The sequence below is a fragment of the Rhizophagus irregularis genome, chromosome 10 (assembly GCF_026210795.1).
Source record: "Rhizophagus irregularis chromosome 10, complete sequence".
Lineage (NCBI taxonomy): Eukaryota > Fungi > Glomeromycota > Glomeromycetes > Glomerales > Glomeraceae > Rhizophagus > Rhizophagus irregularis.
The window spans coordinates 2,173,573-2,198,863 of record NC_089438.1 but is presented as its reverse complement, the minus strand read 5'-3'; the positions used below and the strand labels follow the sequence as shown (position 1 = coordinate 2,198,863).

The 25,291-nt window shown below is 30.2% G+C and overlaps 1 protein-coding gene across 1 annotated transcript; it reads right to left on the bottom strand.

Annotated features, from left to right (window-relative positions):
• Window positions 1-650: 650 nt before the first annotated feature.
• On the bottom strand, window positions 651-1,076 carry OCT59_002007 (uncharacterized protein; the record flags this gene model as incomplete). The annotated part of the gene is made up of 1 exon (XM_025325384.1): window positions 651-1,076. One exon carries the CDS (start codon window positions 1,074-1,076, stop codon window positions 651-653), a length of 426 nt encoding a protein of 141 aa, XP_025181390.1.
• Between the last annotated feature and the right edge of the window lie 24,215 nt (window positions 1,077-25,291).

Here is a 25,291-nt window from a genome sequence, read left to right as displayed (position 1 = left end):
ATAATATTGTAAAGCACCTAAATCTTGATGTGGATAGAAGTAATGTAGCAGTGTTGTGATAAAATCCGATACTATTGGGACAGTATATGGCCTTGGTATTCTTGTGTATGATGGAGAAAATTCTAAAAAGATCAAAGATGACTTTATGGTTGTTAAGAGTGACAAGGACTTTTTATTGCTAGGTGTACCTTGGATTGATCGTGCTAATGTTATTCTAGATTTCCAAAATCGGCAGCTAACCATCCCTTTATCATTACACAAAAAAATCACTATTCCGATTTCCCTGCATAAGCGGAAAACTAATGTAACTTCCTTGCAAATAGATACTATTGACTTAAAAAAAATTCACATCCTCGAAACAAATTAGTCTGCTATTTATGTGGGACATCTTTTGATTTTCCCTTTAAATTAAAGCGCCATCTTACTAGGAAAAATCCGTATATTTCACAAACTTCTTTGGCAGCGCCATGCAGTGATGGGTAGTGCCCAAATTTTTTTGGCAGTGCTAAGCAGTGTTGGCAGTGACGGGTAGTAATGGGTAGTGCCAGGCAGTGACAGGTAGTGCCCAAATTTTTTTGGCAGTGCCAGGCAGTGCCGGATAGTGACGGGTAGTGCCCAAATTTTTTGGTAATATCAGGCAGCGGATTTCATTATTCCTGTTGAGTCCACTCATTCCACTCCCAGTCAAATCTCCAAGGATCTCCTCCCCAGTTAAATTCACTTGATGTATATTTGATAATTTCCCTTTCCTGGGGATCTACAATCATCTCATATTTAAGCATCTTATTTATGATATACACCTGATTTCCAGTAAAGGTGCCCATACAGTTATTAAGTTTTTCTACTGCATAACTAGCCTCTTGCCACTCGATTTCTTCTTTCTGTTCCCGCTCTCTTATAGCTTGGATTTCCTTATATATATCTCCAATCCTGCAAGCATATTTCTTCCACCTCTTATATGCTTCTTGACGAACAATTTGCCACCACACTCGGCATACTGAACTTCCAATAAATAGGTCTTTATCTGAAAGATTGGTAATAATTCGTTCAGCTACTTCTACCGGTAGTCGTTGCATTATTATTGCTACATGGAAGACTAGCTTTATTCAATTACTTTTTCCCATTTTGCATGAATGTGAATGGTCGTGGAATATGGATAGTAAAAAATTGGGATTTTTTTTTATCCTGATAGCTGTGAATTACAGATAGTAAAAAATAAAATTTTCTATCCAGATGGTTGTGGATAAAACTCCCTTTCAACTAAGCTTGCAAGCTCAAAGCATCCTGCCGAGAGATGTAGGTACCTTGATCAGAGAAGAAACACGTGGCAAAATTTGATGGAAAGATCCCTGCTCAACTTGCAAGCCAGCTTATGGAGAGCTTTAGTTGCAGATTACAGATAATAAAATTTGGATTTCTTTATCCCGAAGTATGGCTAACTATTCAGAATATCTTCCAGTTTTGCAAATACGACAATCTAGCCATTTCCTATCTTGATAATGTTCGATATAATTATTATTCTTTTTGCATCTACGTGTAGCTGTAATCTGCAAATTTTTATTACTTTCTATAAGCTTCTCAATACTGTTATTTTTATCAAAATAATCTTGGCTAAATCTAATATCTAGCTTTTGAAGATTTGGCAATAAATGTGAGATATTACTTAGCAAATCTCTGACATCACCTCTTTCGTCATAATAATGGTAACTTGCCATGCTAAGTTCCTGAATATTTGGGCAAGCACGCAATATCTTTACAATACAGATAGGCCATAATCTTGCCTCATCCATTTTGAGTTTTTGGATATATTTCCCACATACTGTTCCCAATATTGTAAGATGTTTATACATCCGGAACTCCTTTCTATGAGAATGGCTGTAAAGATCTACTTTACCCATAGAAGAGAATTTGCTATTACAGCCCATGTTCTGCATACTAATGCATATTCTCAAAGATCTTGCTTGTATTTACCTTCAGATGCAGATTTGATTATCTTTTCCAAAAGTTCGATGGGTAAACTATTAATTTCCATTATATCCTGCATGAGATATTGATGTGCGAGATATGTTCAATTGGGATTTTCTATTGATGGGGGAGAAATCTTCAATTTGTTTTTCCCATTTGATGGATGCAAAATCTTCAATTTGTTTTTCCATTTGAATCTTTCTTTTTCCTATATAAAAAAATGGATCAGTGTGTTAGTGAACTTGTTCCATCCCTTAATTTTACAGAGTTGAAAATTAATATTTTGGGTCTTGATTATATTGAACTTGGCGGGAGACTAGAACCTACCAAGGATGTAATTGCTATTAATAGCAATTTTACTCATAAAGCTTTTGAGGGTTATGAGCAATTCTTAACTAAACCTAAAGGTAAAAAATGATGCCGACGGAGTACTCCTGATAATCCATTTAGAAGACGGAAACGTGCTGGTGATGGTAGTACTTTTAATGCTTGTATTGAGTTTATAATTATTGCGGATGAATTTGAGAATACAAAGGTTATCCGATACTTCCCCAGATCTGGCAGTATACAAGTATTTGGATCTCTTGAACCTGTTGATATCTTCTTACATTATCTTGCTAAATGTTCGTTACCCAAGTTTTCTTCTGTTGAACTTGTGGGAGGAAGTAAGCCTCTTCTGCTTAATTACAGATTTGCGGTTAATATTGGTGATAATAAGTTTATTGATCTTACCTCATTAGCTTATATTTTGGAATCTAATAATGGTATTCAAGAGAAATTACCATTTTCCATTAAGTATATTAAGCATGATGTGGGTGATGTTCATTCTAAAATTGCTATAATCTTCACATCGAAGATTCGGGTACATATTTGGCCTAAATCAGGTAAGGTTAATATGTTCAGATTTAAGGCCGAATTATCCATGATTATGGTTTATGATTTTATTCAAGATATTTTTAGAACTATGTGGAATGATCTGGTGCGCAATTCTCCTTCCCAGATGTAAAAAATAATTTTGAGAAGAATTAGTATTCCTCTATTTGTAAAATCCAGCAGTCACATTCCTGATTTCTTGTTGGCATTAAACATTTTTTACAGAGTGTTATAGCCAATTCATTTTTTAATCTATTTAGCTGACTCTTGGTAGATGGCATGAGGTTTTGATAGTTTTCATTAAATTGTTCGACAGTAACTTCTTCTTCATCATGCGTATTTTGCTCATCTTGCACATAATAATAGTCTATGAATTCTTCCATATATCTTTCCCCTGGTTCTGTGCCAACTCTTTTTCCCCTTGAAAGTTGTCAATAATTTCTGAACATATCTCAAATATCGAATTTTTAGTTGAAAGTATTGAATACTTTAGTACCAATGAAAATGCATTTTTTTGACTCAGTTCATCATCGGGAATATTATCCATTGAAGATGCAAGAGGTAAGAGCAAAGCCTTTGAGGAGGGCAAGACCATACATAGTCGATACGAGTAATTTGATCATTATGATGAAAGGTGCCTAAAGAGTCAGAAAGGTTAACAGAAGTATAATCTTTATAACCATGAGAGAGGAGATGATATAATAAATGGATAAAATTTGTCTAAATGCATATTGAAATCGATGATAAAAACCAGCTTGTTTGGAAGAAATAAGTTGTTGGAGAGGCAAATCAATAGTGTCAGAGCGCAAAGTACCATCAGCAGGAGGGGAATATAAACAACAAATATGCGTAATTTCACATTGCCTTTAAAATATAAATCAACAGAAAGCAAATGCGAGGAATGGGAAACAAAATCTTGTACATGAGAAGCAAAGGAATTGGCGATGAAAAGAGAAATACCACCAGAAGAAAGGATTTGTTTAGAAGTATCCAGATCTGAAGAGAAAACAGTATAATCCGAAATACGTTTTGATAAAAATTTCATTTGTTTAGGGTGGAGATGAGTATAAACAATGCCACCAAAGGAAATGTGTTTAAAAGAAATTTGTTCAATTTTTGTCTGACCATTCATTTTAAGGCCATTGACATCAAAGGAAGAAATATTAAAAGAATTAGGGATAGGAAGAGGAGAACATAGATTCATGTGAATAACAAAATTATTGTCCGACATTAGAACACAATGATATATACAGTTGGGGAGATAAAATGAGAAGAAGAAATTTAAACATAGGAAGCTGAATCAGCTTATTCTGAGGAAGTGCCACTAATGGAGCTGATGAATTGTTGGATGTGACTAAGGTTACTTGCCGAAACCTATGGGTTTAGGCAAGATGGCATTTCGCTGAAAAGTGAAATTCTGCCAAAACTATATTAAAGTTATATTAAAAAACTGGCAAAACTTTGGAGAAATGTGAAACTGCCGAAACTTATTATAAATGCCGAAACTGCTAAAACTCTGCTGAAACTATAATAAATCTATAGTAAAATTTTGACAAAACTAATCGTAGGATTCTGAAGAGGTTTAGACAAGCAACCTTAGATATGACCAGTAAGCATATCCAATTTACTTTCAATAACGACTGCTATTTTTGAGATCGTTAATTTCTTCTTGCATGGAGGAGATAAGTGTAAATGGTGGAGCACTAGGGGAGGAAGTTGGGGTCACGTTAAGATACTTTTGGGTGGTAAGGAAGATTTAGCAGAAGGTTGGATGTTGAGCGGAACATGGGAAATAGGAGCATCATCTTGCATGAGATCCAGATCAGGATCACTAGGAGCAGGAATGGGTGAAAGACCTAAATGAGATTCTATCTGAGTCATCCGTCGGTCAGTGAGTTCGAGAGTGGATTTGATATATAAAAAACGCCAAAACGTTTTTTTGACCCAAGATATATCAGGTCAACAGGTCAGATCAGGTACCTGAACCGACATGTGATATTTGGGTCAGGTTATCAAATTCATGACTTGCCTTTGGTCGAATCAAGTCAATTACCCAACCTGATCCGACCCATTCAGACATTAAATTTTATTTTATTTTATTTTTTTTTTCCGCAATGCATTTGATAGTTTATTGCTGCAACATTAAATAAATTTATTAACTTCAGAATTAGTAATAAATGTACAAGTTGCAGTTCCATACTGAAAATTTTGCGTGTTTTCATTTAATTCTAATAGTAAGGCAAAAGAAGAGAAGTATAGTAGGGTATAACTTTGTTATTGCAGCATTTATTTCTTTACGTATTAAAAGTTTGTTTTTAGAAGAAAAATTTTAATGGCAAAGTTGACATTCATTACATTCATCAACAAAAATGTTTGCATTCAGCATTATTACGAAATTCTATCAAACATGTTGTTTACAATATGTTAGTATTTTAAAATCATCAAATCTTTTAATATTCCTATTGAAATCTTATATTACAATATATATATCTTTGATTTAATTCTTGAAGGGGGAGCGTGGTAAAATAAATCTATATTGCGATTGTAGGTATTGCAGAGTGAGCAGAAGTGTGATTTTCATTTGTTACTTCATTTCTAAAAAAGAAAAAAAATTAAAATATTAATTCTTCAAAATTATAAAAAATTTGTATGCAGAATTCTGAACTTTACCCATTAATAAACTCTCCTAAAACTGTTGTAAATGTGCAGATAACTGTCTCACACTGAAAGATTCAACCAATTCATTCTGTTTGTGCCTAACTGAAAAAAACTTCATAAATTTCTTCACTATTCACAAATAGTACATATCCTGTTATTTTTGTTTTTCTCCTGCCTCACCTTTAAATGTATAACGATATTTTCATAGTGCTGAATTATACCTTAAAGAAGGTTCATTTTGAAATAAATGAACAAATACTTTCTTAGGAAAGACATTAATAAGATACAAACTGCTCAAAAGTAAGCTGGTGAAGTAGGTTTTTAGCAAAGATAACATTTAAAGGACATGTTGGATACAGTAACACATGATTGTGCCCGCAGCGTGAATTTAGTTATTTAGTTGTGATTGGGTAAACAATAATTATATGACATTATGACATGTATAATAGTTAAACTGGTAATAATCGACCATCACTCATTTTGTACTGATGTGAGCCAAATTGGCCGTATTCAGATCCATTGTTGATTGGTTCTAAACTTGTTTATCAGTTGTAATACACGTTTTTTGTTTATAAATAAGCCATTTTTTTATGAACTAAGATTAATGTAAGTATGAAAGTTATAGAATAAGTGTATTTTGGCCTGCTTTACAAGTTTACTTAGTGAAAAAAAGCTGGTTTTAAACACTGTTTTTGACTTTACATATGAATGAATAATCTTTGCTGATCATATCCAAAAATGGATGATAAAAATGAAAAATTCAAATTTGTCAAAAACGGTATTCAAAACCCACTAACTAAGTAAACTTGCACAGCAGGTTAAAATACACATATTATGTGTAATTTGAAAGTTTTATATATTGGCGAAAAAGTTTTATTTGTAAAAAAATAAATTTTTACAAGTCACGAGATCAAACACGGCTTTAGACAACCTCCACATCAGGCAGTATTAGAGGCGTTTCTTTTACTAGTTTTGGTGGTGGATTACCTAAATTATCGATTAATCAATCTAAATCATCTTTATCTAGCTCTGCTTCAGATGACTCTTTCAATCCATCATCTGTAATACCTTCATGGTAGCAAAATTTTCCCAAGTCAGCGAAAGAGTGGTAGGTTGTATATTCGTAGCTTTAGCTTGTGAAGTGAAGTTCATAGGGTTGGCAGCTTCGCCAAACTTCTCTATCAGTAACTGAGTTTTGTCCTTAGCTACTGACAGGTTTTTTTCGAATAAGTTCTTGAGGAAACCGTCCTCTACAAACGAACTTAAGTGGTGAATTATGGTTTGGTAAAATATAAAATTATATTCTGAAACGAACTCTACAGTTGGTTCGTATTGTATTCTACTCTTATTCATGTTCATTTTATATTTATGTAATAAAATTAAGTAAAGGAATATTTTTTATAAAAAAATTATTATGCAGAAATTTTCGTAAAAAATGAGTTTTGGGAAAGAGTTTTTGCATCTTTATTGATTACTCATCTCACTTTCACTTATTGACTAATTCTAAGGACATCGATAATGCTGTTGTCAACCACTTTCAAAACTTTGTTCCCATCAAATCTACTCCTCTTGCTTCTGTTTCTTTACTTCCTAATAGATGGTCCTCCACTTACCACCAATGGCTGATGTATCTCCCTCTATCTACGATTCCTTATTGGATCTGCCACTCTTGATGAATGGTTGTCATGGGAATACTCCTTTTTTATAGGTTTCGCATTGGTATCAACCAAGGCGAAGTTATTTCTCCTCTTTTATAGGTTATTTATATAGATTTACTGCTTACAGTTCTTAAACAAGAAATGACAGATCCTTATGTTCTCTCTCCCCCTTCACTTATTAGTTTTTATGGATTATTCTACTCTTATTTCTTCCTCAAAATCTGGAATGGAATTCATGTTGTCCACTTAACTCCTTGCTGTTGACTTCTGTTTTGACCCCTATACCTATTACTTTCAACTTGGCTTTGTCCTCTTTGAATAGAGTTCCTTCTATCTCTATTATACCTATCCCCATGACTACCTCTTTTCATTTTTTAGGTGTTTGGTTCAATATTAATGGCTCTTGTGATTTTGTTCAAAAACAAATCACCTGCAAATGTAATTCTTTCACCACTACTATCCATCCAGTGAAATTATCAGCTAAACAAGTTGTTTACTTGCACAATACCATTCTCATACCCAAGCTTGAATATCGTATGCAAGTTACTCATCTCTCCAAATCTGAATGTTCTTTAGCAACAAGTGCTATTCGTTCTGTCGTTAAACATAAGGCCAACTTTATTTATTTTATGTGAAGCAGGTGGGGAATACAAAGAGGGATAGATTACTAAGTAATATGACCCAACCAAAACCTACCATCGACAACCAGAGAAGCTGGAAACCGACCCTAACTTCTTAAAAAAAAAAGACCTGAACCACTACCACATCCGATAAAAGTCCAGGCAGACACACTGGGAAAAAATAAAAAAGTGGAGAGGACAAGTCCTCTTTTCAAGAAATTGTGGCACTACACATAAATATATTCTATCCTAAAAAGTAATACAATTCTGAAATTTGTAAAACCGCTAATAAAAGCGTAGGCTAAACTAGCTTCTGTAATAAAGTTAAAATTTCTGCTAAAACCGCCTTGTTATCTTTATTACCACCCTTTTTCTTCGAGGAATTCTTTGCCTTCTTCTGAGTTTTTGGGTGCTTCTCCTCCTGGTCATTATTTTTTGGGACTTTCTTCGAGGATGTAGGTTTATCCTTCTTCTTAGGCTGTTTACTTTCCAAATTTTGATCAGACTTACCTGACTTTTTCGTATTCGGTGTATTTTTAGCCTTCGGTTTATTGTGTGCTTTCTTCAAGGTGGGAATGGAGTGTCAACACCATTTCAACTCCTTACCATTAGATACGAAAAACTGTGGCATATCTAAGACCCTTAGTGTGGTCTCCCAATTCTTGAAATAGGCCACAAGTTTCCTCCTTCCTTTGCTTGTTTGTATAATTTTAAATGAGCAAAATTCACATGGTTTACGGTCCATCCACAAGGTAGCCATTGTCATATCCTCCGGAATGTCATGAATAACAGCTTGGAACTTTTCACGTTGTTTTCTTTCTCGTAAAGTCCAACTTGCAAGGAACCATCTAACAGGTATACCTCCTAGGTCTGTCGTCCAATATTTATTAAACTGAGGAAGGGCAAATGAAGAAAGTGCTATTTTGACTCAAAGAGTCTGATACTTATGTTGCCGTTTAACGGAACATTTAATAGCGTTCCCCAAAATTTTAACTCTGCTAAAATTTTCTGCAGGTTCCAGGTATATGGGATATCGTAAACTATTATGTCTCAGATTCGCTCTTGCTCCTCTCCGACAGCTTCGTATCCTGTCAGTATCTGTGTAGCGTCCAGTTCAGAATTTTTGGCTAATGTTTTCACATCAGGTTTTGCCTTTGTTGATTGGTTCGTGACTTGTTTATCATCTGTAACACGCGCCTTTGTTTATCTTTCTTCCAGGAGTTTTCGGGTATTACAGGTTGATCAACAGGGGTCATTACTATATCAGGCATTGATGGAAGCTTGATAGGTACTGGATTTGGTGGCATTTGAAATCCTTGGCGTTTTAGATCATCTACATCTTGCCCAAGAAAAGGTGACGCATCCATTAGGTAACCTGAGAATTAGCCTTATTGTCATCATCATCATCTCCCATATCGCCAAAATTGCAAAAGAATTGGGTAGAAAAATTTTCCCAAGACCTGGACGCAGCATATAGCGCTATAGAAAATATTAGCGAAAGGGTGGTGGGTTGTATATTCATAGCTTGAGCCTGTGTAGTAAAGTTCACAGAGTTGGCTGAGTCGCCAAACCGCTCTATCAGTATCTGGGCTTTATCCTTCAGTACTGAGGGGTTTTTATCAAATAAGTCCTTAAGGAAACTGTCCTGTACAAAAGAACTTAAGTGGTGTGTAATAGTTTGAAAATAAATTTCGTTAAACTTGGAAACGAAGTCTAAAGCTTCTTCGTTTGGTGTTCGGCTCTTATCCATAGACATTTTTATATTTATGTAATAAAATTTAATAAGGGGATTATTTTTTAAAAAAAATTATTACGCAGAAATTTTCGTAAAAAATGTATTCATGAAAGAGTTTCTGTACTATAACATAAGGCTAGCTTCTCCCGCTCTCTACCTAACCCAATATTATATTTATCTCAGGCTTTGAGCAACAACAATGTCATTTAACTAATTTATTTTTATTAGCTAATTCTTTATATATACAGTCAGCCCTTTCTATAACAAATTTTGATATAACAAATTTCACGACATAACAAATCTTTAGTGTGGTACACATTTAGTCATAAAAAAATTCGTTATACTGAATTTTACTAATAAAATGCATTATAACGTTGAATGAAGAAAAATTTGATTTCACATATGTAAATGACCCTTTTTATAACGAATTTCTTTTAAAATGAATTTGTTTTTTAATATATTAGCGAATTTTCTCATAATGAAGGGTTGATCAGCCCGGACGCCTACTTCGTTATATCAAGGCTGACCGTAAATTGAAATTAATTCAATATAGGTTTTTAATTCCTATTTCTCCTCTATATGGTCTTCTCTTATTTTGTTTAAAAAAAACTATATCGCTTGTACTATTGCTCTACTTGTTTCTACTCCCTTTTGTCTAATACACACATAACTCTTGCAGCTACCCTGCCTGATGGCCATACAGGTCGTTTATATGAATGTATGACCCCAAAGATTTTCAAAGAAAGTCTGAAAATCTTGCAAAAGAAGCAATTATTTTATCATTCTCAGTTTATTACTTCAACTGGTACCCTTATCAATTTGTCTGATACAAATGGTATTTAGAAGACTACGATTCTTGAATCCAACAATCTTCTGATTGACAAATTTGTCAGTACTGGACTTCCTGTAACCTCCATTCCTGCTGTTGAACTAGCTCTATGCACCTTTTCACGAACAACCATGATTCTGGCTATAGGTGCTGTCAGAATTGTCAAATTGAAATTACAGCATTATGAAATATGGATTTTGCCATTTAAATATCTAACAAATTATCAAGATCAGCATTATAGGTTTACGGATTATAAATTATCTATGGCATAATCAAAAAAATATTTACTTTCTTTGTATATTTGGCATTAAATAATTACAATTCAATATATTATGGTATATAAACTGAAGCTTTATATGCAGTAATTAATTCTGACAGCAAGTATAATGAAAAACAATTGTCCATCCAACCTGCTCATACTACTTGTTTTATTGTTCATTGAACTTCTACTTGTACCTCTTTACCAGACGATATCATCAAGCTTGCTCCTTGCACTGGTTGTACTGCTTATACTCCTATGCCTGATGCTAAAAAATGTCCTGGTGCTATAGAAAATATTAGTGAAAGGATGGTAGGTTGTATATTCATCACCTGCGCCTGTATAGAAAAGTTATTTAGGTTGGCACTCTCACCAAACGTCTCTACTAGAAGCTGGACTTTTTGTCTATAGCCTGTAGACTCTTATCAAATAAAGTTTTAAGAAAATCATTTTCTATAAATGAACTGAGCTCCGCGGTAACTTCATGTAAATATTGGTATTCATTATACGAGATAAACTTTAAAAAGTCTTCTGCATTATTCTTATTTCTAACTAAGTTTCCTATGTTCAACATTTTTATTTTATGTAAAAAATTTTAAATAAAGTGAAAAAATTTAAAAAAAATTTTTGCAGAATTTTTCATAAAATGTAAAGGAGAAAGAGTTTTTCCTTGATATATTTCAACCAAAGTAAAAGCAACTATACTAATATAATAACAAATAGCATGCCACTATAAAAATCAACACTCCATCCTGCTAAAGCTGTTATTAAGTAGCACCATTAGATGACCCATAAAACCTGAAAAGTGATTAAACTAAGGCAAACCATATTTCATTAAGTGTTGAAGGTTGTAAAGATGAGTAAGGTACTAAGTATGTAGACTTAGGCAAATTTGAAGGTTGAGAAGTAGTTTTCACTTTGAGAGTTATATTCATCACGTCTTCCCATCTTCTTTTTTCATAAGAACGCGGATTTCAAATTCTTTTTCTGAATCTCTGGATGAAATTATTATGAATAGCAGTGATCATTGACAAAAAGCTTAGGTAAGCAGCTAGGGCAGAGGCTTGGTTCATGCCAGAGATTAAAATGGCCTAAGAGGAATTATGAGCAGTATTGGCCAGGAAGTTGGCAAAATTATTCAAATAGTTGCTGGAATAAGCTTTGACTTTAACAGGCAATACCGTGAGATGCTTAGAAAAAATAGTGATGGCCCAAAGTTCAAAATTAGTATTCTTGTAATAAAGATAGCTGTTGGAATAAGAAGAAGATGCACAAAGACGTAAACCATCATTAGCAGCTTGAGAGTCAGTATATATGGAGACCATAAATAGCAGCAGCTTCAGCACAAGTGGAGGAGGGCTAGTCGTGAATTATGCACATAAGAGGCGATCAAATTTAAAAAACCAGCATCTTAGATTTGTACCCAAGACCATCCCATGGAAACTTCAAGATTACCAAGATTGATTAAAGAGCCATTAGTGAAAAATTTATAGTGCGAGTCTGGTAAGGAAACAATAGGAGAATTGGAGAAAACCAAATTGGCTGACAATTCAATGTTCAAAGGAAGAGGAGCGGATGAAAGGGAAGCAGATCATTTGCCGATCTTATAGTAAATTGGGTGATATCAGACTTTAAAGCTTTGGCCGAAGTCACAGAAGTTTGGCCGAAACTTAAAACTTTTATGGGTCAATGGGCAAAGTAATCATTCCTAATTTTAGGTAATCAAGAAGTTATAGCTAAATTTATACTTGCAATTATATTTGTTATAATCTATATAATAAATAAAAATTTTCAAAATGCAATTTCTCAATCAATTTAGTGTAAAAATTTTATGAAATTACTATCAAAATGTTTGTCTTGATGAGATGAATCTAAAAAACTAACAAAAATTAAATTTTAATCACTGGTTGTCACAATATCATTAAAATAATTTAATTTTCTAATTATTATTAAAATTCAACCCATTTTTGGGTTTTAGTTAATTTTTTGGATTTGAAAACATTAATTTTTGGACAAATAAAATTTATATAGTTAAATTTGCAAAAAAATATGTGATAATATTAAAATAGATGATCGGCAAAATAATTGGCAATAATGTGATAATATGAGGATGTCCGCCCTGTTTACCAACTGTAAATAGTAAGAGCCAACCACTTCAGCAATATCGGCCCAAGTAAAAGGAGAAACCACTTCTGTAGTATCATGTCTAATGCATTCATTAGTGGTAGACAAAGCAAAGCATCCAAGTCGTGGGATAAATTTGCTACCAACGCCTATACTCTATATGGTGATATGGGTAATGTCACAGAATCGGAATGTTCCTCCACTGATGATGAATTGTTTACATCTTAGACTAGCTCTTCAAATATGAAAACTACACCAAATCCAGTACTTGAAATGCCTCCAATACTGCCAGATGTGGAAATGACCCCTGTTGATCAAACTGTGACACCTGAAACTTCCCAGAAGAAAGATAAACAAAAGGCGCATGTTACAGATAACAAAAAAGTCAAGAACCAATCAACAATGGCAAATCCTGATGCACAAACATCAGCTACACAACCTCGTAAGGGGAAGAATTTATCTGTATCCAAGTCCACTCAAATACTGACAGGATACAAAGAAGCTGATGACCAGTGAGAGCAAGTTAGAGACATTATTGTATATGATATTCCGTATACCTGGGATGTTAAGAAAATCTTAGGAGAATTAATGTTATGGAGTCATACTATCAAGTTGTCAGTTAAACGGCAGCATAAATATCAGACTCTTAAAGTCAAAATAGTTTTGAACTCATTTACCCTTCTCCAATTTAACAAGTTTTGGATGATTAACCTGGGAGGTATACCAGTGAGATGGTTCCCAAGCTGTCATTCATAATATCCTGGAAAACATGACGATAACTACCTTGTAGTATGACCGTAAACCACAATTATTTTTACAAACAAGTCAAGGAAAGAGGAAACTAGTAGGCTATTTCAAGAATTGGGAGACCACACTCAAGGCCTTAGATAATCTTTAAGTTTTCCTTAATGATAAGAAGTTGAAATGGTGTCAACACTCTATTCCTACCTTGAAGAAGAAGTACAAGCTGAAGGCTCAAAATACTCCAAATAATAAGTCTGGAAATACTGGACAAAGTTCAAATAGTAATCAGCCTACGAAAAAGGATAAGAAGTCTTCGACCAAGACTGCTAAAGATGATAACCAGTTGAAGAACCCAAATTCTCAGAAGGCAAAGAAATCCTCAAAGAGTAAGGGGTGTAATATAATTAACAAAGAGATTTTAGCAGAGATTTTGGACTTATTACGTAGATTAAATTAGTTTAGCTTCCATTTATTTTTATTTATAATCACATTTATTAATTAGAATATAGCGCATTTTTAGTAGCAGAATTTTTTTACTTTTTATTCTACTCTATAAGCCCTTGGCTTTAGAGAGGGCTTGCCCCAATTCTTCCTTATTTTTACCCAGTTCGTATGGGTTTGTCTAGGTGGCGAAGTTTCACCTAGGTTGAGCCTTTCTCTTTATCAAAGAGTGAGGTCCAGTAAAGAGTGAGGTCCGGTAGCAAGGGATTTAAGCTCCTAGTGCTGGATAAAATTCCTATTCTAGACACGGTTTTTAGTGGAAATGTATTTCGATATTTTGATAGCTATTATTTGTATTAGATAGGATTACTGCTCTTGGCGGAATAAAATAAAATAAATAAATATCAAGGGGAAAGATCTGGAAATATTAGCGTAATGCAAGTTTTCTTTTTTAGACTAATTCTTTACTTTAATTTTTCTTAGGAGACTATATAGCTTTGTTTTTGGTTAGTTTTATTTCTATTTTTGTAAAGTTCAATAAAATTTAATAAAGATAAAGGCTACTATGCTACATTTGCCTCGATTTTGACCAGTGCAGGTGTCACCCAATTATTGTAATGATTCTTTATTTCAACCTTTACCTAATCTTTTTAATGGCTTTCAATCTAATCTTTCATTAGCTATGAGAGAATGCATTTTATAAACCATAGTAAGCAAACATACATTTTTTTTAAAATTTTTAAGTATCATTACATTACAATAAAGGCAAACGGTTAAAGCCCATTATCTAAAGAACATCGTATGACCTATAGACAAACTTAGGGTAAAACCAGATATGGTTGTTTGTCAAATTATTGAAAAAGACAAGCATAAAGAATCATGTTTTATTGAAGTGAAACATTTTTCAATCACAAGAAGCAGTAATATCTGGGGATACAATCTCTATAAAGTTGCTATCCTCTATCAGAGAATGTATGAATAAGATAGTATCATTATGTGAAAACGAATTTGAAACTAAATTATTTGGTGCTCTGGAGTTTACTGTTTCTTTTAGCTTTGTGAGATTAAACTTACCCAAGATCTCTCTGAGTTTAATTTTGTGAAAAGATTAATAATTAAGACATACTTTTTCAAGGTACTTGATAGTTCTTAATGGATTGAATATTTCCAATTTTTACTTCTAAAATAATTTTTCTCATCATCTAATAATCTCACCTCAGGTGCCCAAAGGTAAAGTACCAGTTATTAGCTTAATCAAACAAAAACTGGAAATAAAAAGATTAATGAAATCTAGAATTTTCTTTGAAACTTATCTTTATTGCATTATGCTTAGAATCCTACCTAAAGGAAATGTTACATGTATGGGATAATCATTAGAATAGATTTAATAAATTTTGCTCATATCAGGCCTAAAATAACATATTATATATAGTTTGTTACTTAATAATTAATATTTTTTTGTTGCTTGAATTCATTTAATAAGATCCAATTCATGAAGATATTTTGGAATAATAGTATATGGGTCTTCATAATATCAAATGTACCTTTAGGGTTGATCTCATGCTTGCTGTTTAATAAAATTATTGAGATCACATCTTTCGTGTTATTCTCCTTATACTTCAGTTGCAAATCCATATTGTGGGTAATAAATATCATGTTCCAGTGATCTGAAGTTTTAAGAAAATCAAGTTGAGACACAATCTTTTATGTTTATATTTAGAGCAATATGGACACCATGTATTATTGTGAATACCAATAGTTTTTATTTTTAATACAATTGATAGAAGTAAGCCATTCATGTAATTTGGAATATAATTAATATAAACATTGGATGAATTTTTTGAAAAACTCTGGTGATGGTTCCTTCGATAAAGAGTAGAGCTGACCTAAATGATATTAGCTTACAAAAGTCAACCCATACACACTGGATAAAAAAAAAAGGGTAAACCCCCTCTAAAGCCTCGGGCTTATAGAGTAGAAATAAAATATAAAACTATATTCTGCTAAAAAAAATAATACAAATTAGAATGCTATATACAATAGACTAGACTAATTTCTGGTTATTATTTTTAGAAGCTTTTGTTAAAGATTGTTGTTTTATATCCTTCTTCTTAGGCTGATTACTATCCAAACCTTTACCTGTCTTACCAGATTTCTTTTTTCAAAGTATTTTTAGCCTTCAGTTTCAATTGTACTTTCTTCAAATTAGGAATGGAGTGTCAACAAGTAAACTTGTAGCATATCTATGGCCTTAAGTATAGTCTCCCAATCCTTGAAATAGGCCACAAGCTAGTACCAATCATCGCTAGAAATTCAGTTGGTTTACAGTCTTTCTACAAGATAGCCAGAATGTTATGAATAACAGCTTAAAACTTTTCACATTATTTTCTTTCTCATAAAATCCAACTTGCAGGAAATTATCTTACGGGTATACCTCTCAGGTCTATCATCCAATAGTTATTAAACTGGAAAAGGCAAATGAGAATAGTGCTATCTTAACTCAAAGAATCTGTTACTTGTGTTGGTGTTTGAGCGAACACTTGATAGTATTATCCCAAAATTTTAACTCTGCTAAAATTTTCAGCAGGTCCCAGGTATATGGGATATCATAAACTATTGTCTTAAATTCGCTCTTGCTTCTCTCCAACAGGTTTGTATCCAGTCAGTATCTGAATAGCCTCAGGTTCAGATAATTTCTTTTTCTTTGGGGAATTTTTGGCTGATGTTTATGCATCAAATTTTGCTGTTGTTGATTGGCAGATCTTTTTTAAGGATTATATAGTATACATACCACCCAAATTATTTTGGGCTGCCGTAATTATAAGTAAAATCCCAAATTCAATTATGACATCCCAAATTATTTTAGCACTTTACATAGTAAATTATATATAAATTGAATGAATTACGACATCCCAAATTATAATTATAGCATCCCAAAATAATTTGGGCAGCATGTATATTATATAGATAAATATATTGATATACTGATATATACCAATATACTATTAAAAACTTAATATACCAATAAAATTTTATTTTTCCACTATATGTGAGGATATATAAATATCGGTATAATGATATTTCATATATGTCCTGACATATCATTATATAAAGATTTGACTGTAGGCGGTTTTACAGGTTTTTTTAAGAATTCTGGTAAAGCTCTAAAAATTATAGCTTTTTTTTATATTCTTCAAAGTCAATTTTTAGTATCTTCACCTTTAACCTAATCACTCCTATTAAAGAGAGTTGGTAAAATTCTAGGTCTGATCAATAAAAATTAAATATATATATATATATAAATGCTATATGTTAAATAATATTTATTTCTGATACTGATGATATTAATATATTATATAAAACTTCTCCTTTATGATTTTATATAATTTATAAGAATCCACTTACATAAAAGTATAGTCTTACTTATAGATGAGAGGTTATAATTATTCGACCACTATGATTATCCTAGCATTCAGTGATCTGAATTTGATAAATAAAGGCTCATTGGATTTGTCATATCAAGATAAGTTAAATGTTAGTTATGTCATACTGAATTTCATAAAATTAGGAATATCAATAGTCCAATTTTGATGATTAAAGGTTCATTGAATTTGTTTCATTGAAAGGTATCAAATGATAGTCAGATCATGTGTATAATATTAGTATATCACAGGTTAATATCCAAAACGTCTAAAATATATTTTAATGCATACATTAGTATATATTAATTCTAGAGTTATGTAGTGCTAAGCACCATTTAACTCATATTGCATTGATGAAATGAATCCAATGAGCTTTTGATCATTAAATTTGAATCACTGGATGTCAAGATAACTGCAAGTGGCAAAATAATTATAACCTTTATCTTAAGCCAAAAATCAGCTAAAATTAAATAAAATTGCAACTACTGATTTACCAACAAATTTATTTGATTTAAACCAAGTAAAGAATAATTAGAAATGATCTAATATATTGTCCAAAAGTGTGATTCTTTTTCAAGAAAAATAAAAATTTAAATAGTTTTGTTTTTGAAAAGGCTGCCAGCAAACTAGATATAAATTTTTTATTACAGCAAATTGTAAAATTGTAAGACCACCCTATGATTTTCAATTTGAAAATTTGATATTTTGAATTTTTTAAGAATTAGTAAAAAAGCAAGTTTAAATACCTATTTTGGTAATAACTTTAACTCCTTAAAATTAATATAGATTTTAAAGTAATTTATTTATATTGAATCATATAATATATTTCTATTTTTATTTAAGGAGTTGAATAAACAGGTTTTTAACTTGATTTTTTACTGGTTTTTGAAAAATTCAAAATATCAAATTTTCAAATTAAGGTGGTGTAATACATATGCTAGTGGAAAAATATGATTATTTTTATTTTTGTCTTTATTTTCAAATTGTACAATACTTTCTGAGGTGACTGTACCTATATGCAAAAAGTATAACTATGCATTTTCTATTAAGTTAGGTAATTCTAGTATTGAATACTATTTATTAAACAAAACATAAAAAAGTCAAGTAAACAACTTTAAAGTTTAAGTATATAGATCTTTGATAATGAAAGCTACAATCTTATTACAAAAGTATTATCATATTGAATCGTCTTTATTGAAATAAAATAATAAAATAAAAACAAATTAAAAGTTCTTTTCCATATTTTATCTTAAAAATAAATATTAATTATAGCTTAAGCAAATCTTACTCTGATTATTCATTATATTAATCAAAATTGAATACTTCAGTTTTTTTGTTAGATATATTCTTTATAGTATAACTAATATGAAATTACACAACTATTTTAAAAATAAATCATAACTTTTCTACCAGTCAGATAATGACAAATCAGAGATCAACTAGGTATATAAATGATATCTACCATATTTGTCTAAAAACAAGCAATCACCGAAAATAAGCAACATGGCCCGCATTATAATAAATTTTGGACTACATTATCAATTGCTTATTTTCAGGCAAATATGGTAAATGATATTCAGATCATCTCATTTAATATTTACCAAATAATTTTAAATGATAGTCTATATTTGGATCCCATTTAAAAATACCAAAAGTTTGATTATAATCGATTATAACCAGTTTTTACCAGTTTCAAGACTAACCAGTTAACCGTCAGTGTTATATATAAAAAAACTGACAAAAAAACTCATATCCGCCAATCTGCAGAATTAACAAAATTCGTCTAAATTAAGGAATTTGACAATAATTTAATAAAAATTAGGTAAATTAAGTTTTGCAAAAATGAGCACACTTGTGCTACATGATCATATGACAGATATTAAGAAATTACTTCAACAAAAAGTAGCGTTAAAAAATTTTTTTCTTTCGTAAACTCCCAATTAAACTCCCTATCAACTCCCCCATCAACTTTTCAAACAGTTTTTACATCAAGTAAATTGCAAATTTTTGCAAGTATATTTGTAATTATTTTATATTAGATACAACTTGGAGCTGTTTTTTTATTTTTTTTTATAGTTTATAGAAAAAATTTATTTAGAAAGCAAAATTATTCAAAAAAAATCTTTTCAATAAATAAATAACTCTAAATATTAATAACGATATTTTAGCGAATTTAAATTATGTATTGATTAGTTGTTTAATTAAAATCTATTTGATATTTATTATTAATTATTTTTCAGTTAATTTTTTTTCGTTAAATCATTAAATATTCTGAATTTTGTAAAGTTTTTCTTTTGTTTTTTTAATAAACTAACTTTATAATATTTTTTCCTTTTTTTTCTAAAAACTCCTTCTACTGACTTCGGATTAAAGAGGTAAATATTTTGGGAGAGGTCTTAAAAGTTTTTTTATATATTTTTTGACATTTTTTCTTACATAGGAATGGGTTTTGATCGATTTTAATCGGTACTGCGTCACATAACTAATGATTGGCAAATTCCGCAAATTGGCGGATATGTAATTAGTTAATCATATATTTCAAAAGAAAAAATGTTTCTTTTCTTAATTTATTGAGAATACTATTAAAAATTATGATTTTGAATAATTTAATGAATAATATTGACTCTTTCTGCTAAATGTTTATACCATAATTTTTCAATAATATTTTTTATTATTTTTTTATTTTTTTGCTTATAGTTTATACACTTTTATTTTATTTTAAATACTTCAAGTAAAACCTTGACAGCAAAAAACCTGTAGCGGTTTATTTTAGTATTAAAACTACTTTTTTTTCTTTATTTTTTTTTCCATCTTATGCAGTTTTCTTCTTTGTGGGGTTCCTGAACTCAAGACAGTCTGAAGAGGCGTATCGCCCAGAACAAGTAAGCTTTGAACTACGACGAGATAAGGATAATATTAAACTACCTTTTATAAGCGAAATAACTAAATCTTGGACATGAAAAAAGCGACTAACGAACTCCTGAATAACAAGAACTTTGTGGATTTTCTCTACAACAATTTTCTTTATACCAACAGACCATCATTTTTCAAGAAACATGTGACGGTTTTACAATACCATAAGCACTTTACACAAAAATACCTTCAGAAGACTTTAACTAGCTTACTTAAACTACCTCCTTTTACACCTTCTTCAACATCTATTGTTTACATATATCCACTAGTGTTTCTTATTCGTCAAGTTATAAGACTCCTGATTAGAACACCATCTGAAGTATTTTGGATCAGAACATATCACAAACTTGACACATTCTTGGATATTTTTCAAAAATTGCCAGTATACCAACAAATAATTCAAAACTCAGAAGAAAACTTCCATTTTAGGATAATTCACGAAATGGACTATCTTTTACGGAATTTCAATAGCTTTTTCAGTGTAATGTTTGGTTTAACCTTTATCTGATATTGTGGAACTAACCGACTCTGGTTTCTCTTTAACCTTTGGTGAAGACCTTAGACCTTATCTTCAACTGTGCCTATATACCTCAGGGAAAAAAGAATAAAGACAAAATTCGATGCTATGGTGTCCAGATTTTCTTATTTGTTTTTTTATTTCTTATATTTCTTTTATTTTTTTTCATTTATTATATATGTTTTAGTTATTTTTTTAGATTTAGTTATAGTATTATCTTTTTACGTTTTCTTAAAAATTTGGATAGAGCTTACCTTGACTGGTTAGATGGAGTTAATAATGGATAATAACGAACATCTGATGTTAGAGTCCATCTCTCTATACACCATGCAACATTCAAACAGTAAATGGAACCTTGCACTAGTTGACTTCAAGAATGGGAACGTTTCGCTTTATTTACAGCTAGTCAGTCCTGATTTTGTAATGCATTTCTTGAAGAAGCTACTTTTTCCCTACACTTTCAGAACACTCATAGAAAGATCGATCTGAATGGAATTTATATATTAGGGTTTTATTCATTATTAACATAATCTTTTTTTCTTTGCAATGTAGTAGGTCCTATAAATGCCTTGTGAAAAAAGAGGGGCATTTATGCTAAGAATGGCCATTTCACACAAACTATACCCTCTGAGCAAAAACTTCACCCGACAGTGTATACATGAGGTACTCAATATAACATGACGAGTAGTTTAGTAGTTAATTATATTAGATAATTAGATTGGGTTTTTTATTTACTATATGTAATATCTAAAGTCATTGTACTGTTTAATAAACTATTAAATGCATTGCAGAAAAAAAAAAAAAAAAAATTATGATTTATATTTATATATAGTATTTTTATTTTTAAAATATTAAAAAAATTACATACTGTCAATATCAGTCTTTATATTAAAAATAAAAATAAAATAAAAATAAAATATTAAAAAAATTTATCTTTTATACATTGATCATATGATTTTTTATTTCACTAAAAAAAATCACTAAATTAACATTATTATTATAAAAAAAAAAATATAACTTTAATTGCCGATCCGCCTAAAATCGGCACTGCGTTACTAATAAAATTCGGGGTTAAATTTGCCGATTTTGTGCTAGAACACAAACTTCAAAAAAGGATATCTCATAGATGACATATTGACTATAAAAAAAAAATCATATGATATACTGAAAAAATACTTGAAAAAAACGAATTTGCAAAAAAAAGTTATACATTCGTATGCAAAATAATGAGTTTACTATGCGCGCGCGTCAGATTTACACCTTAAAATATACGAAATTTCAATATTTCATTTTACTATATTGCATTATTTACAATAAAAACCTATAATTTTTAGCTTCTAAAGTTGGTTTTAAAAGCTTTTTTAAAATATTTTTATTATTAAAAACAAGTGAAAGTTGAAGAAAACCAGTTACAGAAATATAATTATAAAATTTTTTGGCAAATATGACTTGTCATAAAATGAAAGAAAATATTGTTTTTATGATATTTCTGTTTGTAAAATGGGTGAAACTTATTTCGCGCGCGAGATGCAAAAAATGCTTTTTTTTATTATCGCTATTATCCCCGAATTTTATTAGTAACGCAGTGCCGTTTTTAGGCGGATCGGCAATTAAGGAATATCACTCAGTGATCATGTCACATGACATATCAATTACTAATTAAAAAATTATACAGCACAAATGTTTCAAAGTTTTCTCTTAAGTAAAACCTTTATAGACCTTAGTAAACTTTTATTCTTCAGGTTTTTACCTACTTGTTTCAACTTTTATTTAACAAAATAACACTTATTTGAGAAGTTTATATTAAGCTAACTTTTTCTACTTTTTTGACTTTAACCCTTAAATGCAAGTTTGTATGAAAACTAAATATTATTTAAAGTATTTAAATACATGTAATTTTTTACAAGGAATCAAAATGCTTAGTAAATAAAAGGTTAATTTAATAATAAACTATTTATTAAATTCATGATTTTTGTTGTTTTATGTAGTTTGTCTATATTAATATTGCAAAAATTACATGTATAAGTTTAATTTTAACAGCATAAAAAGAATATTTGACATATATTACATGCTGTAATCAAATAATAAATAAGTTTAATAAAAATTTTTCAATATGTCATATCTAATTTCAATAAAAATTGACTCACAAAGACTTTAAAATATTTTGAATTTATGTGCAAAATTTTAGTATATATTAGGTCATACAAACTTGATTTTATGGTTTTCATAATATAAAAATTTTATCAAAAATCTGACAATCCAATTTTTAATTTTTTTTTCAAAAATTTTATATGTGAAATTTTTTTTCAATTTTTAAAAAATTCTTACAATAATAGGACCCTGGACTAAGGTTACTTGCTGAAACCTAAGGGTTTAGGCAAGATGGCGTTTCGCCAAAAAGTGAAATTCTGCCAAAACTATATTAAAGTTTATATTAAAAAACTGGCGAAACTTTGGAGAAAGGCAAAACTGCCAAAACTAAAATTATAATAAATTTATAGTAAAATTTTGACAAAACTAATCGTAGGATTTTGAAGAGGTTTAGACAAGCAACCTTACCTGGACATTTTTTATTCCGTTTTTTGCAATTATTTTGGTATCCAGTAATTCGATTCATGCAGATTTTTTTTTATTTTGTAGAGCTTGATGAGAGCTACAAAACAAAAAAAGTTTATACAAATTAGACTACTGGATGCTGAGATAATTGTAAAAAACTGATTTTTTTTTGTAAAATTTAGGTTAATCTGCGAAAAAGTTCGCCTTATTTTGTGTTGTATATGTAATGTCTGAGGTCTGTAATAATATAAAAAAATTTTTTTTAAGAACTTAATAAAAACTAATGTTGCTTGCCGAAATCAAGTAGTTTAGGCCAAGACCGAAACTTTTTTAAAACTGAAAGTTTAGGCAATTAAAAGTAAATTTGCCGAAATTATACAATGCCGAAACTTTTACCGAAAGGCCGAAATTTGGCCGAAATTATTGGCCAACATTAATACTATAATTCTGGCCGGAATAATGATCGACACGAAAATTTCCTTTTTTGGAAATTTGTGTAACGTCACGTGACACAATGTCATAATTCGGCCGAATTTTAATTTTGGCCAAAATTAAGACCGAGTTTCGGCCTAATTTCGGCATTTTCGGCATTTGATTTGATTGGCCGAAACCTTTCAGAATTTCCTTTTTAGTTTCGGCAGGCAACCTTAATAAAAACTGAACCAGCCAGATTATGAAAACCATTTTTACCACTTTATATCATCTTATTATGTGAGATGGAGTAAAAATTTACTGTTATACAAATTTTATAGTAAAAAAGTCTTTATGCCAATCCGTGATATGACCGGTATTTGATATTATTAAATAAATTATAATTGACACTTTCTAACATTAATTATTTTGTGAACAGTTCAGTTTTAGCTAAAAACTGCAATTTTAGAATTGAACTTATGAACTAACCATTAGTATTTTTAATTCCATTTAGAAGTCATTTGGAAGATGCTTATTAATTATCATTCAGCATACAATTCAGAATGTATAAATGTATATACCAATTATTAATAATAAATTAATATTGAATTATGTATAAATATATATACTAATTAATAATAAATTAATATTTTATTAAATACTAAATTATGTATAAATGTATAACAAATTAATAATTATTTATTTGATATACTTATTATACTATAAACTTTATCATATTCACTATACTTTCTGATTATTATTATTATTATCATTATTTTCATTATTTTCATTGTTTTTCTTTTCTTTCTTTTTTTCTTCATCCTTTTCCAATTTATGTATTTGTATTTTTAAGTATCAGCTTTTACAATAATCTTCTATATACTTTTTCAAACTTCTATTGTATTCATAAAATTTATGAGTTTAAAAAATAATAAAAATAATAAAAATAATAAATAAATGCAGACTGTTATTAATATATAAAACAAATTAATATACAGTTAAGAAATGCCATTTAATTACAATTCTTCTTGAGTCTTTCAGGTTATCTGAATTAGTTTCACTTTCCTCTTGCAAGTAAAATCTATTATTATCTATAATTAGTTGAAGTTTTTTTTTAGAAAACTTCTTAATTAGACCATTTTTATTTTGTGGCTGATTGATAATTCACTTAATGCAATCTTTTCTATAAAATATAAATAAAAATTAGTAATAAAGCAATTAATATAAAATATATTACTAATTGATAAATTACTTCTCTAGCATAAGTATTTTTATGTCATCATCTTATTTATTTGTCATTTTGTCCTATTCTTTTGGACTTTTTAATCCTAACAAATATGATTCTCTATGGTATTTATAATGCCTATGAATAATGTTATAAATAACATCATTATCAATCGGGCAGGTCAATTGGTCAATGTTTGCTTGGATAGTTGGTTGTTGAGATTTAAATGTATCTTGTATGGATAATTACACTTCATCTGGTAGATTTTTGATAATTCTAAATACTTTTCTTTGATTATGTTTTTAATAATGGTAAATATTTAATATATCATCAAATGTTTG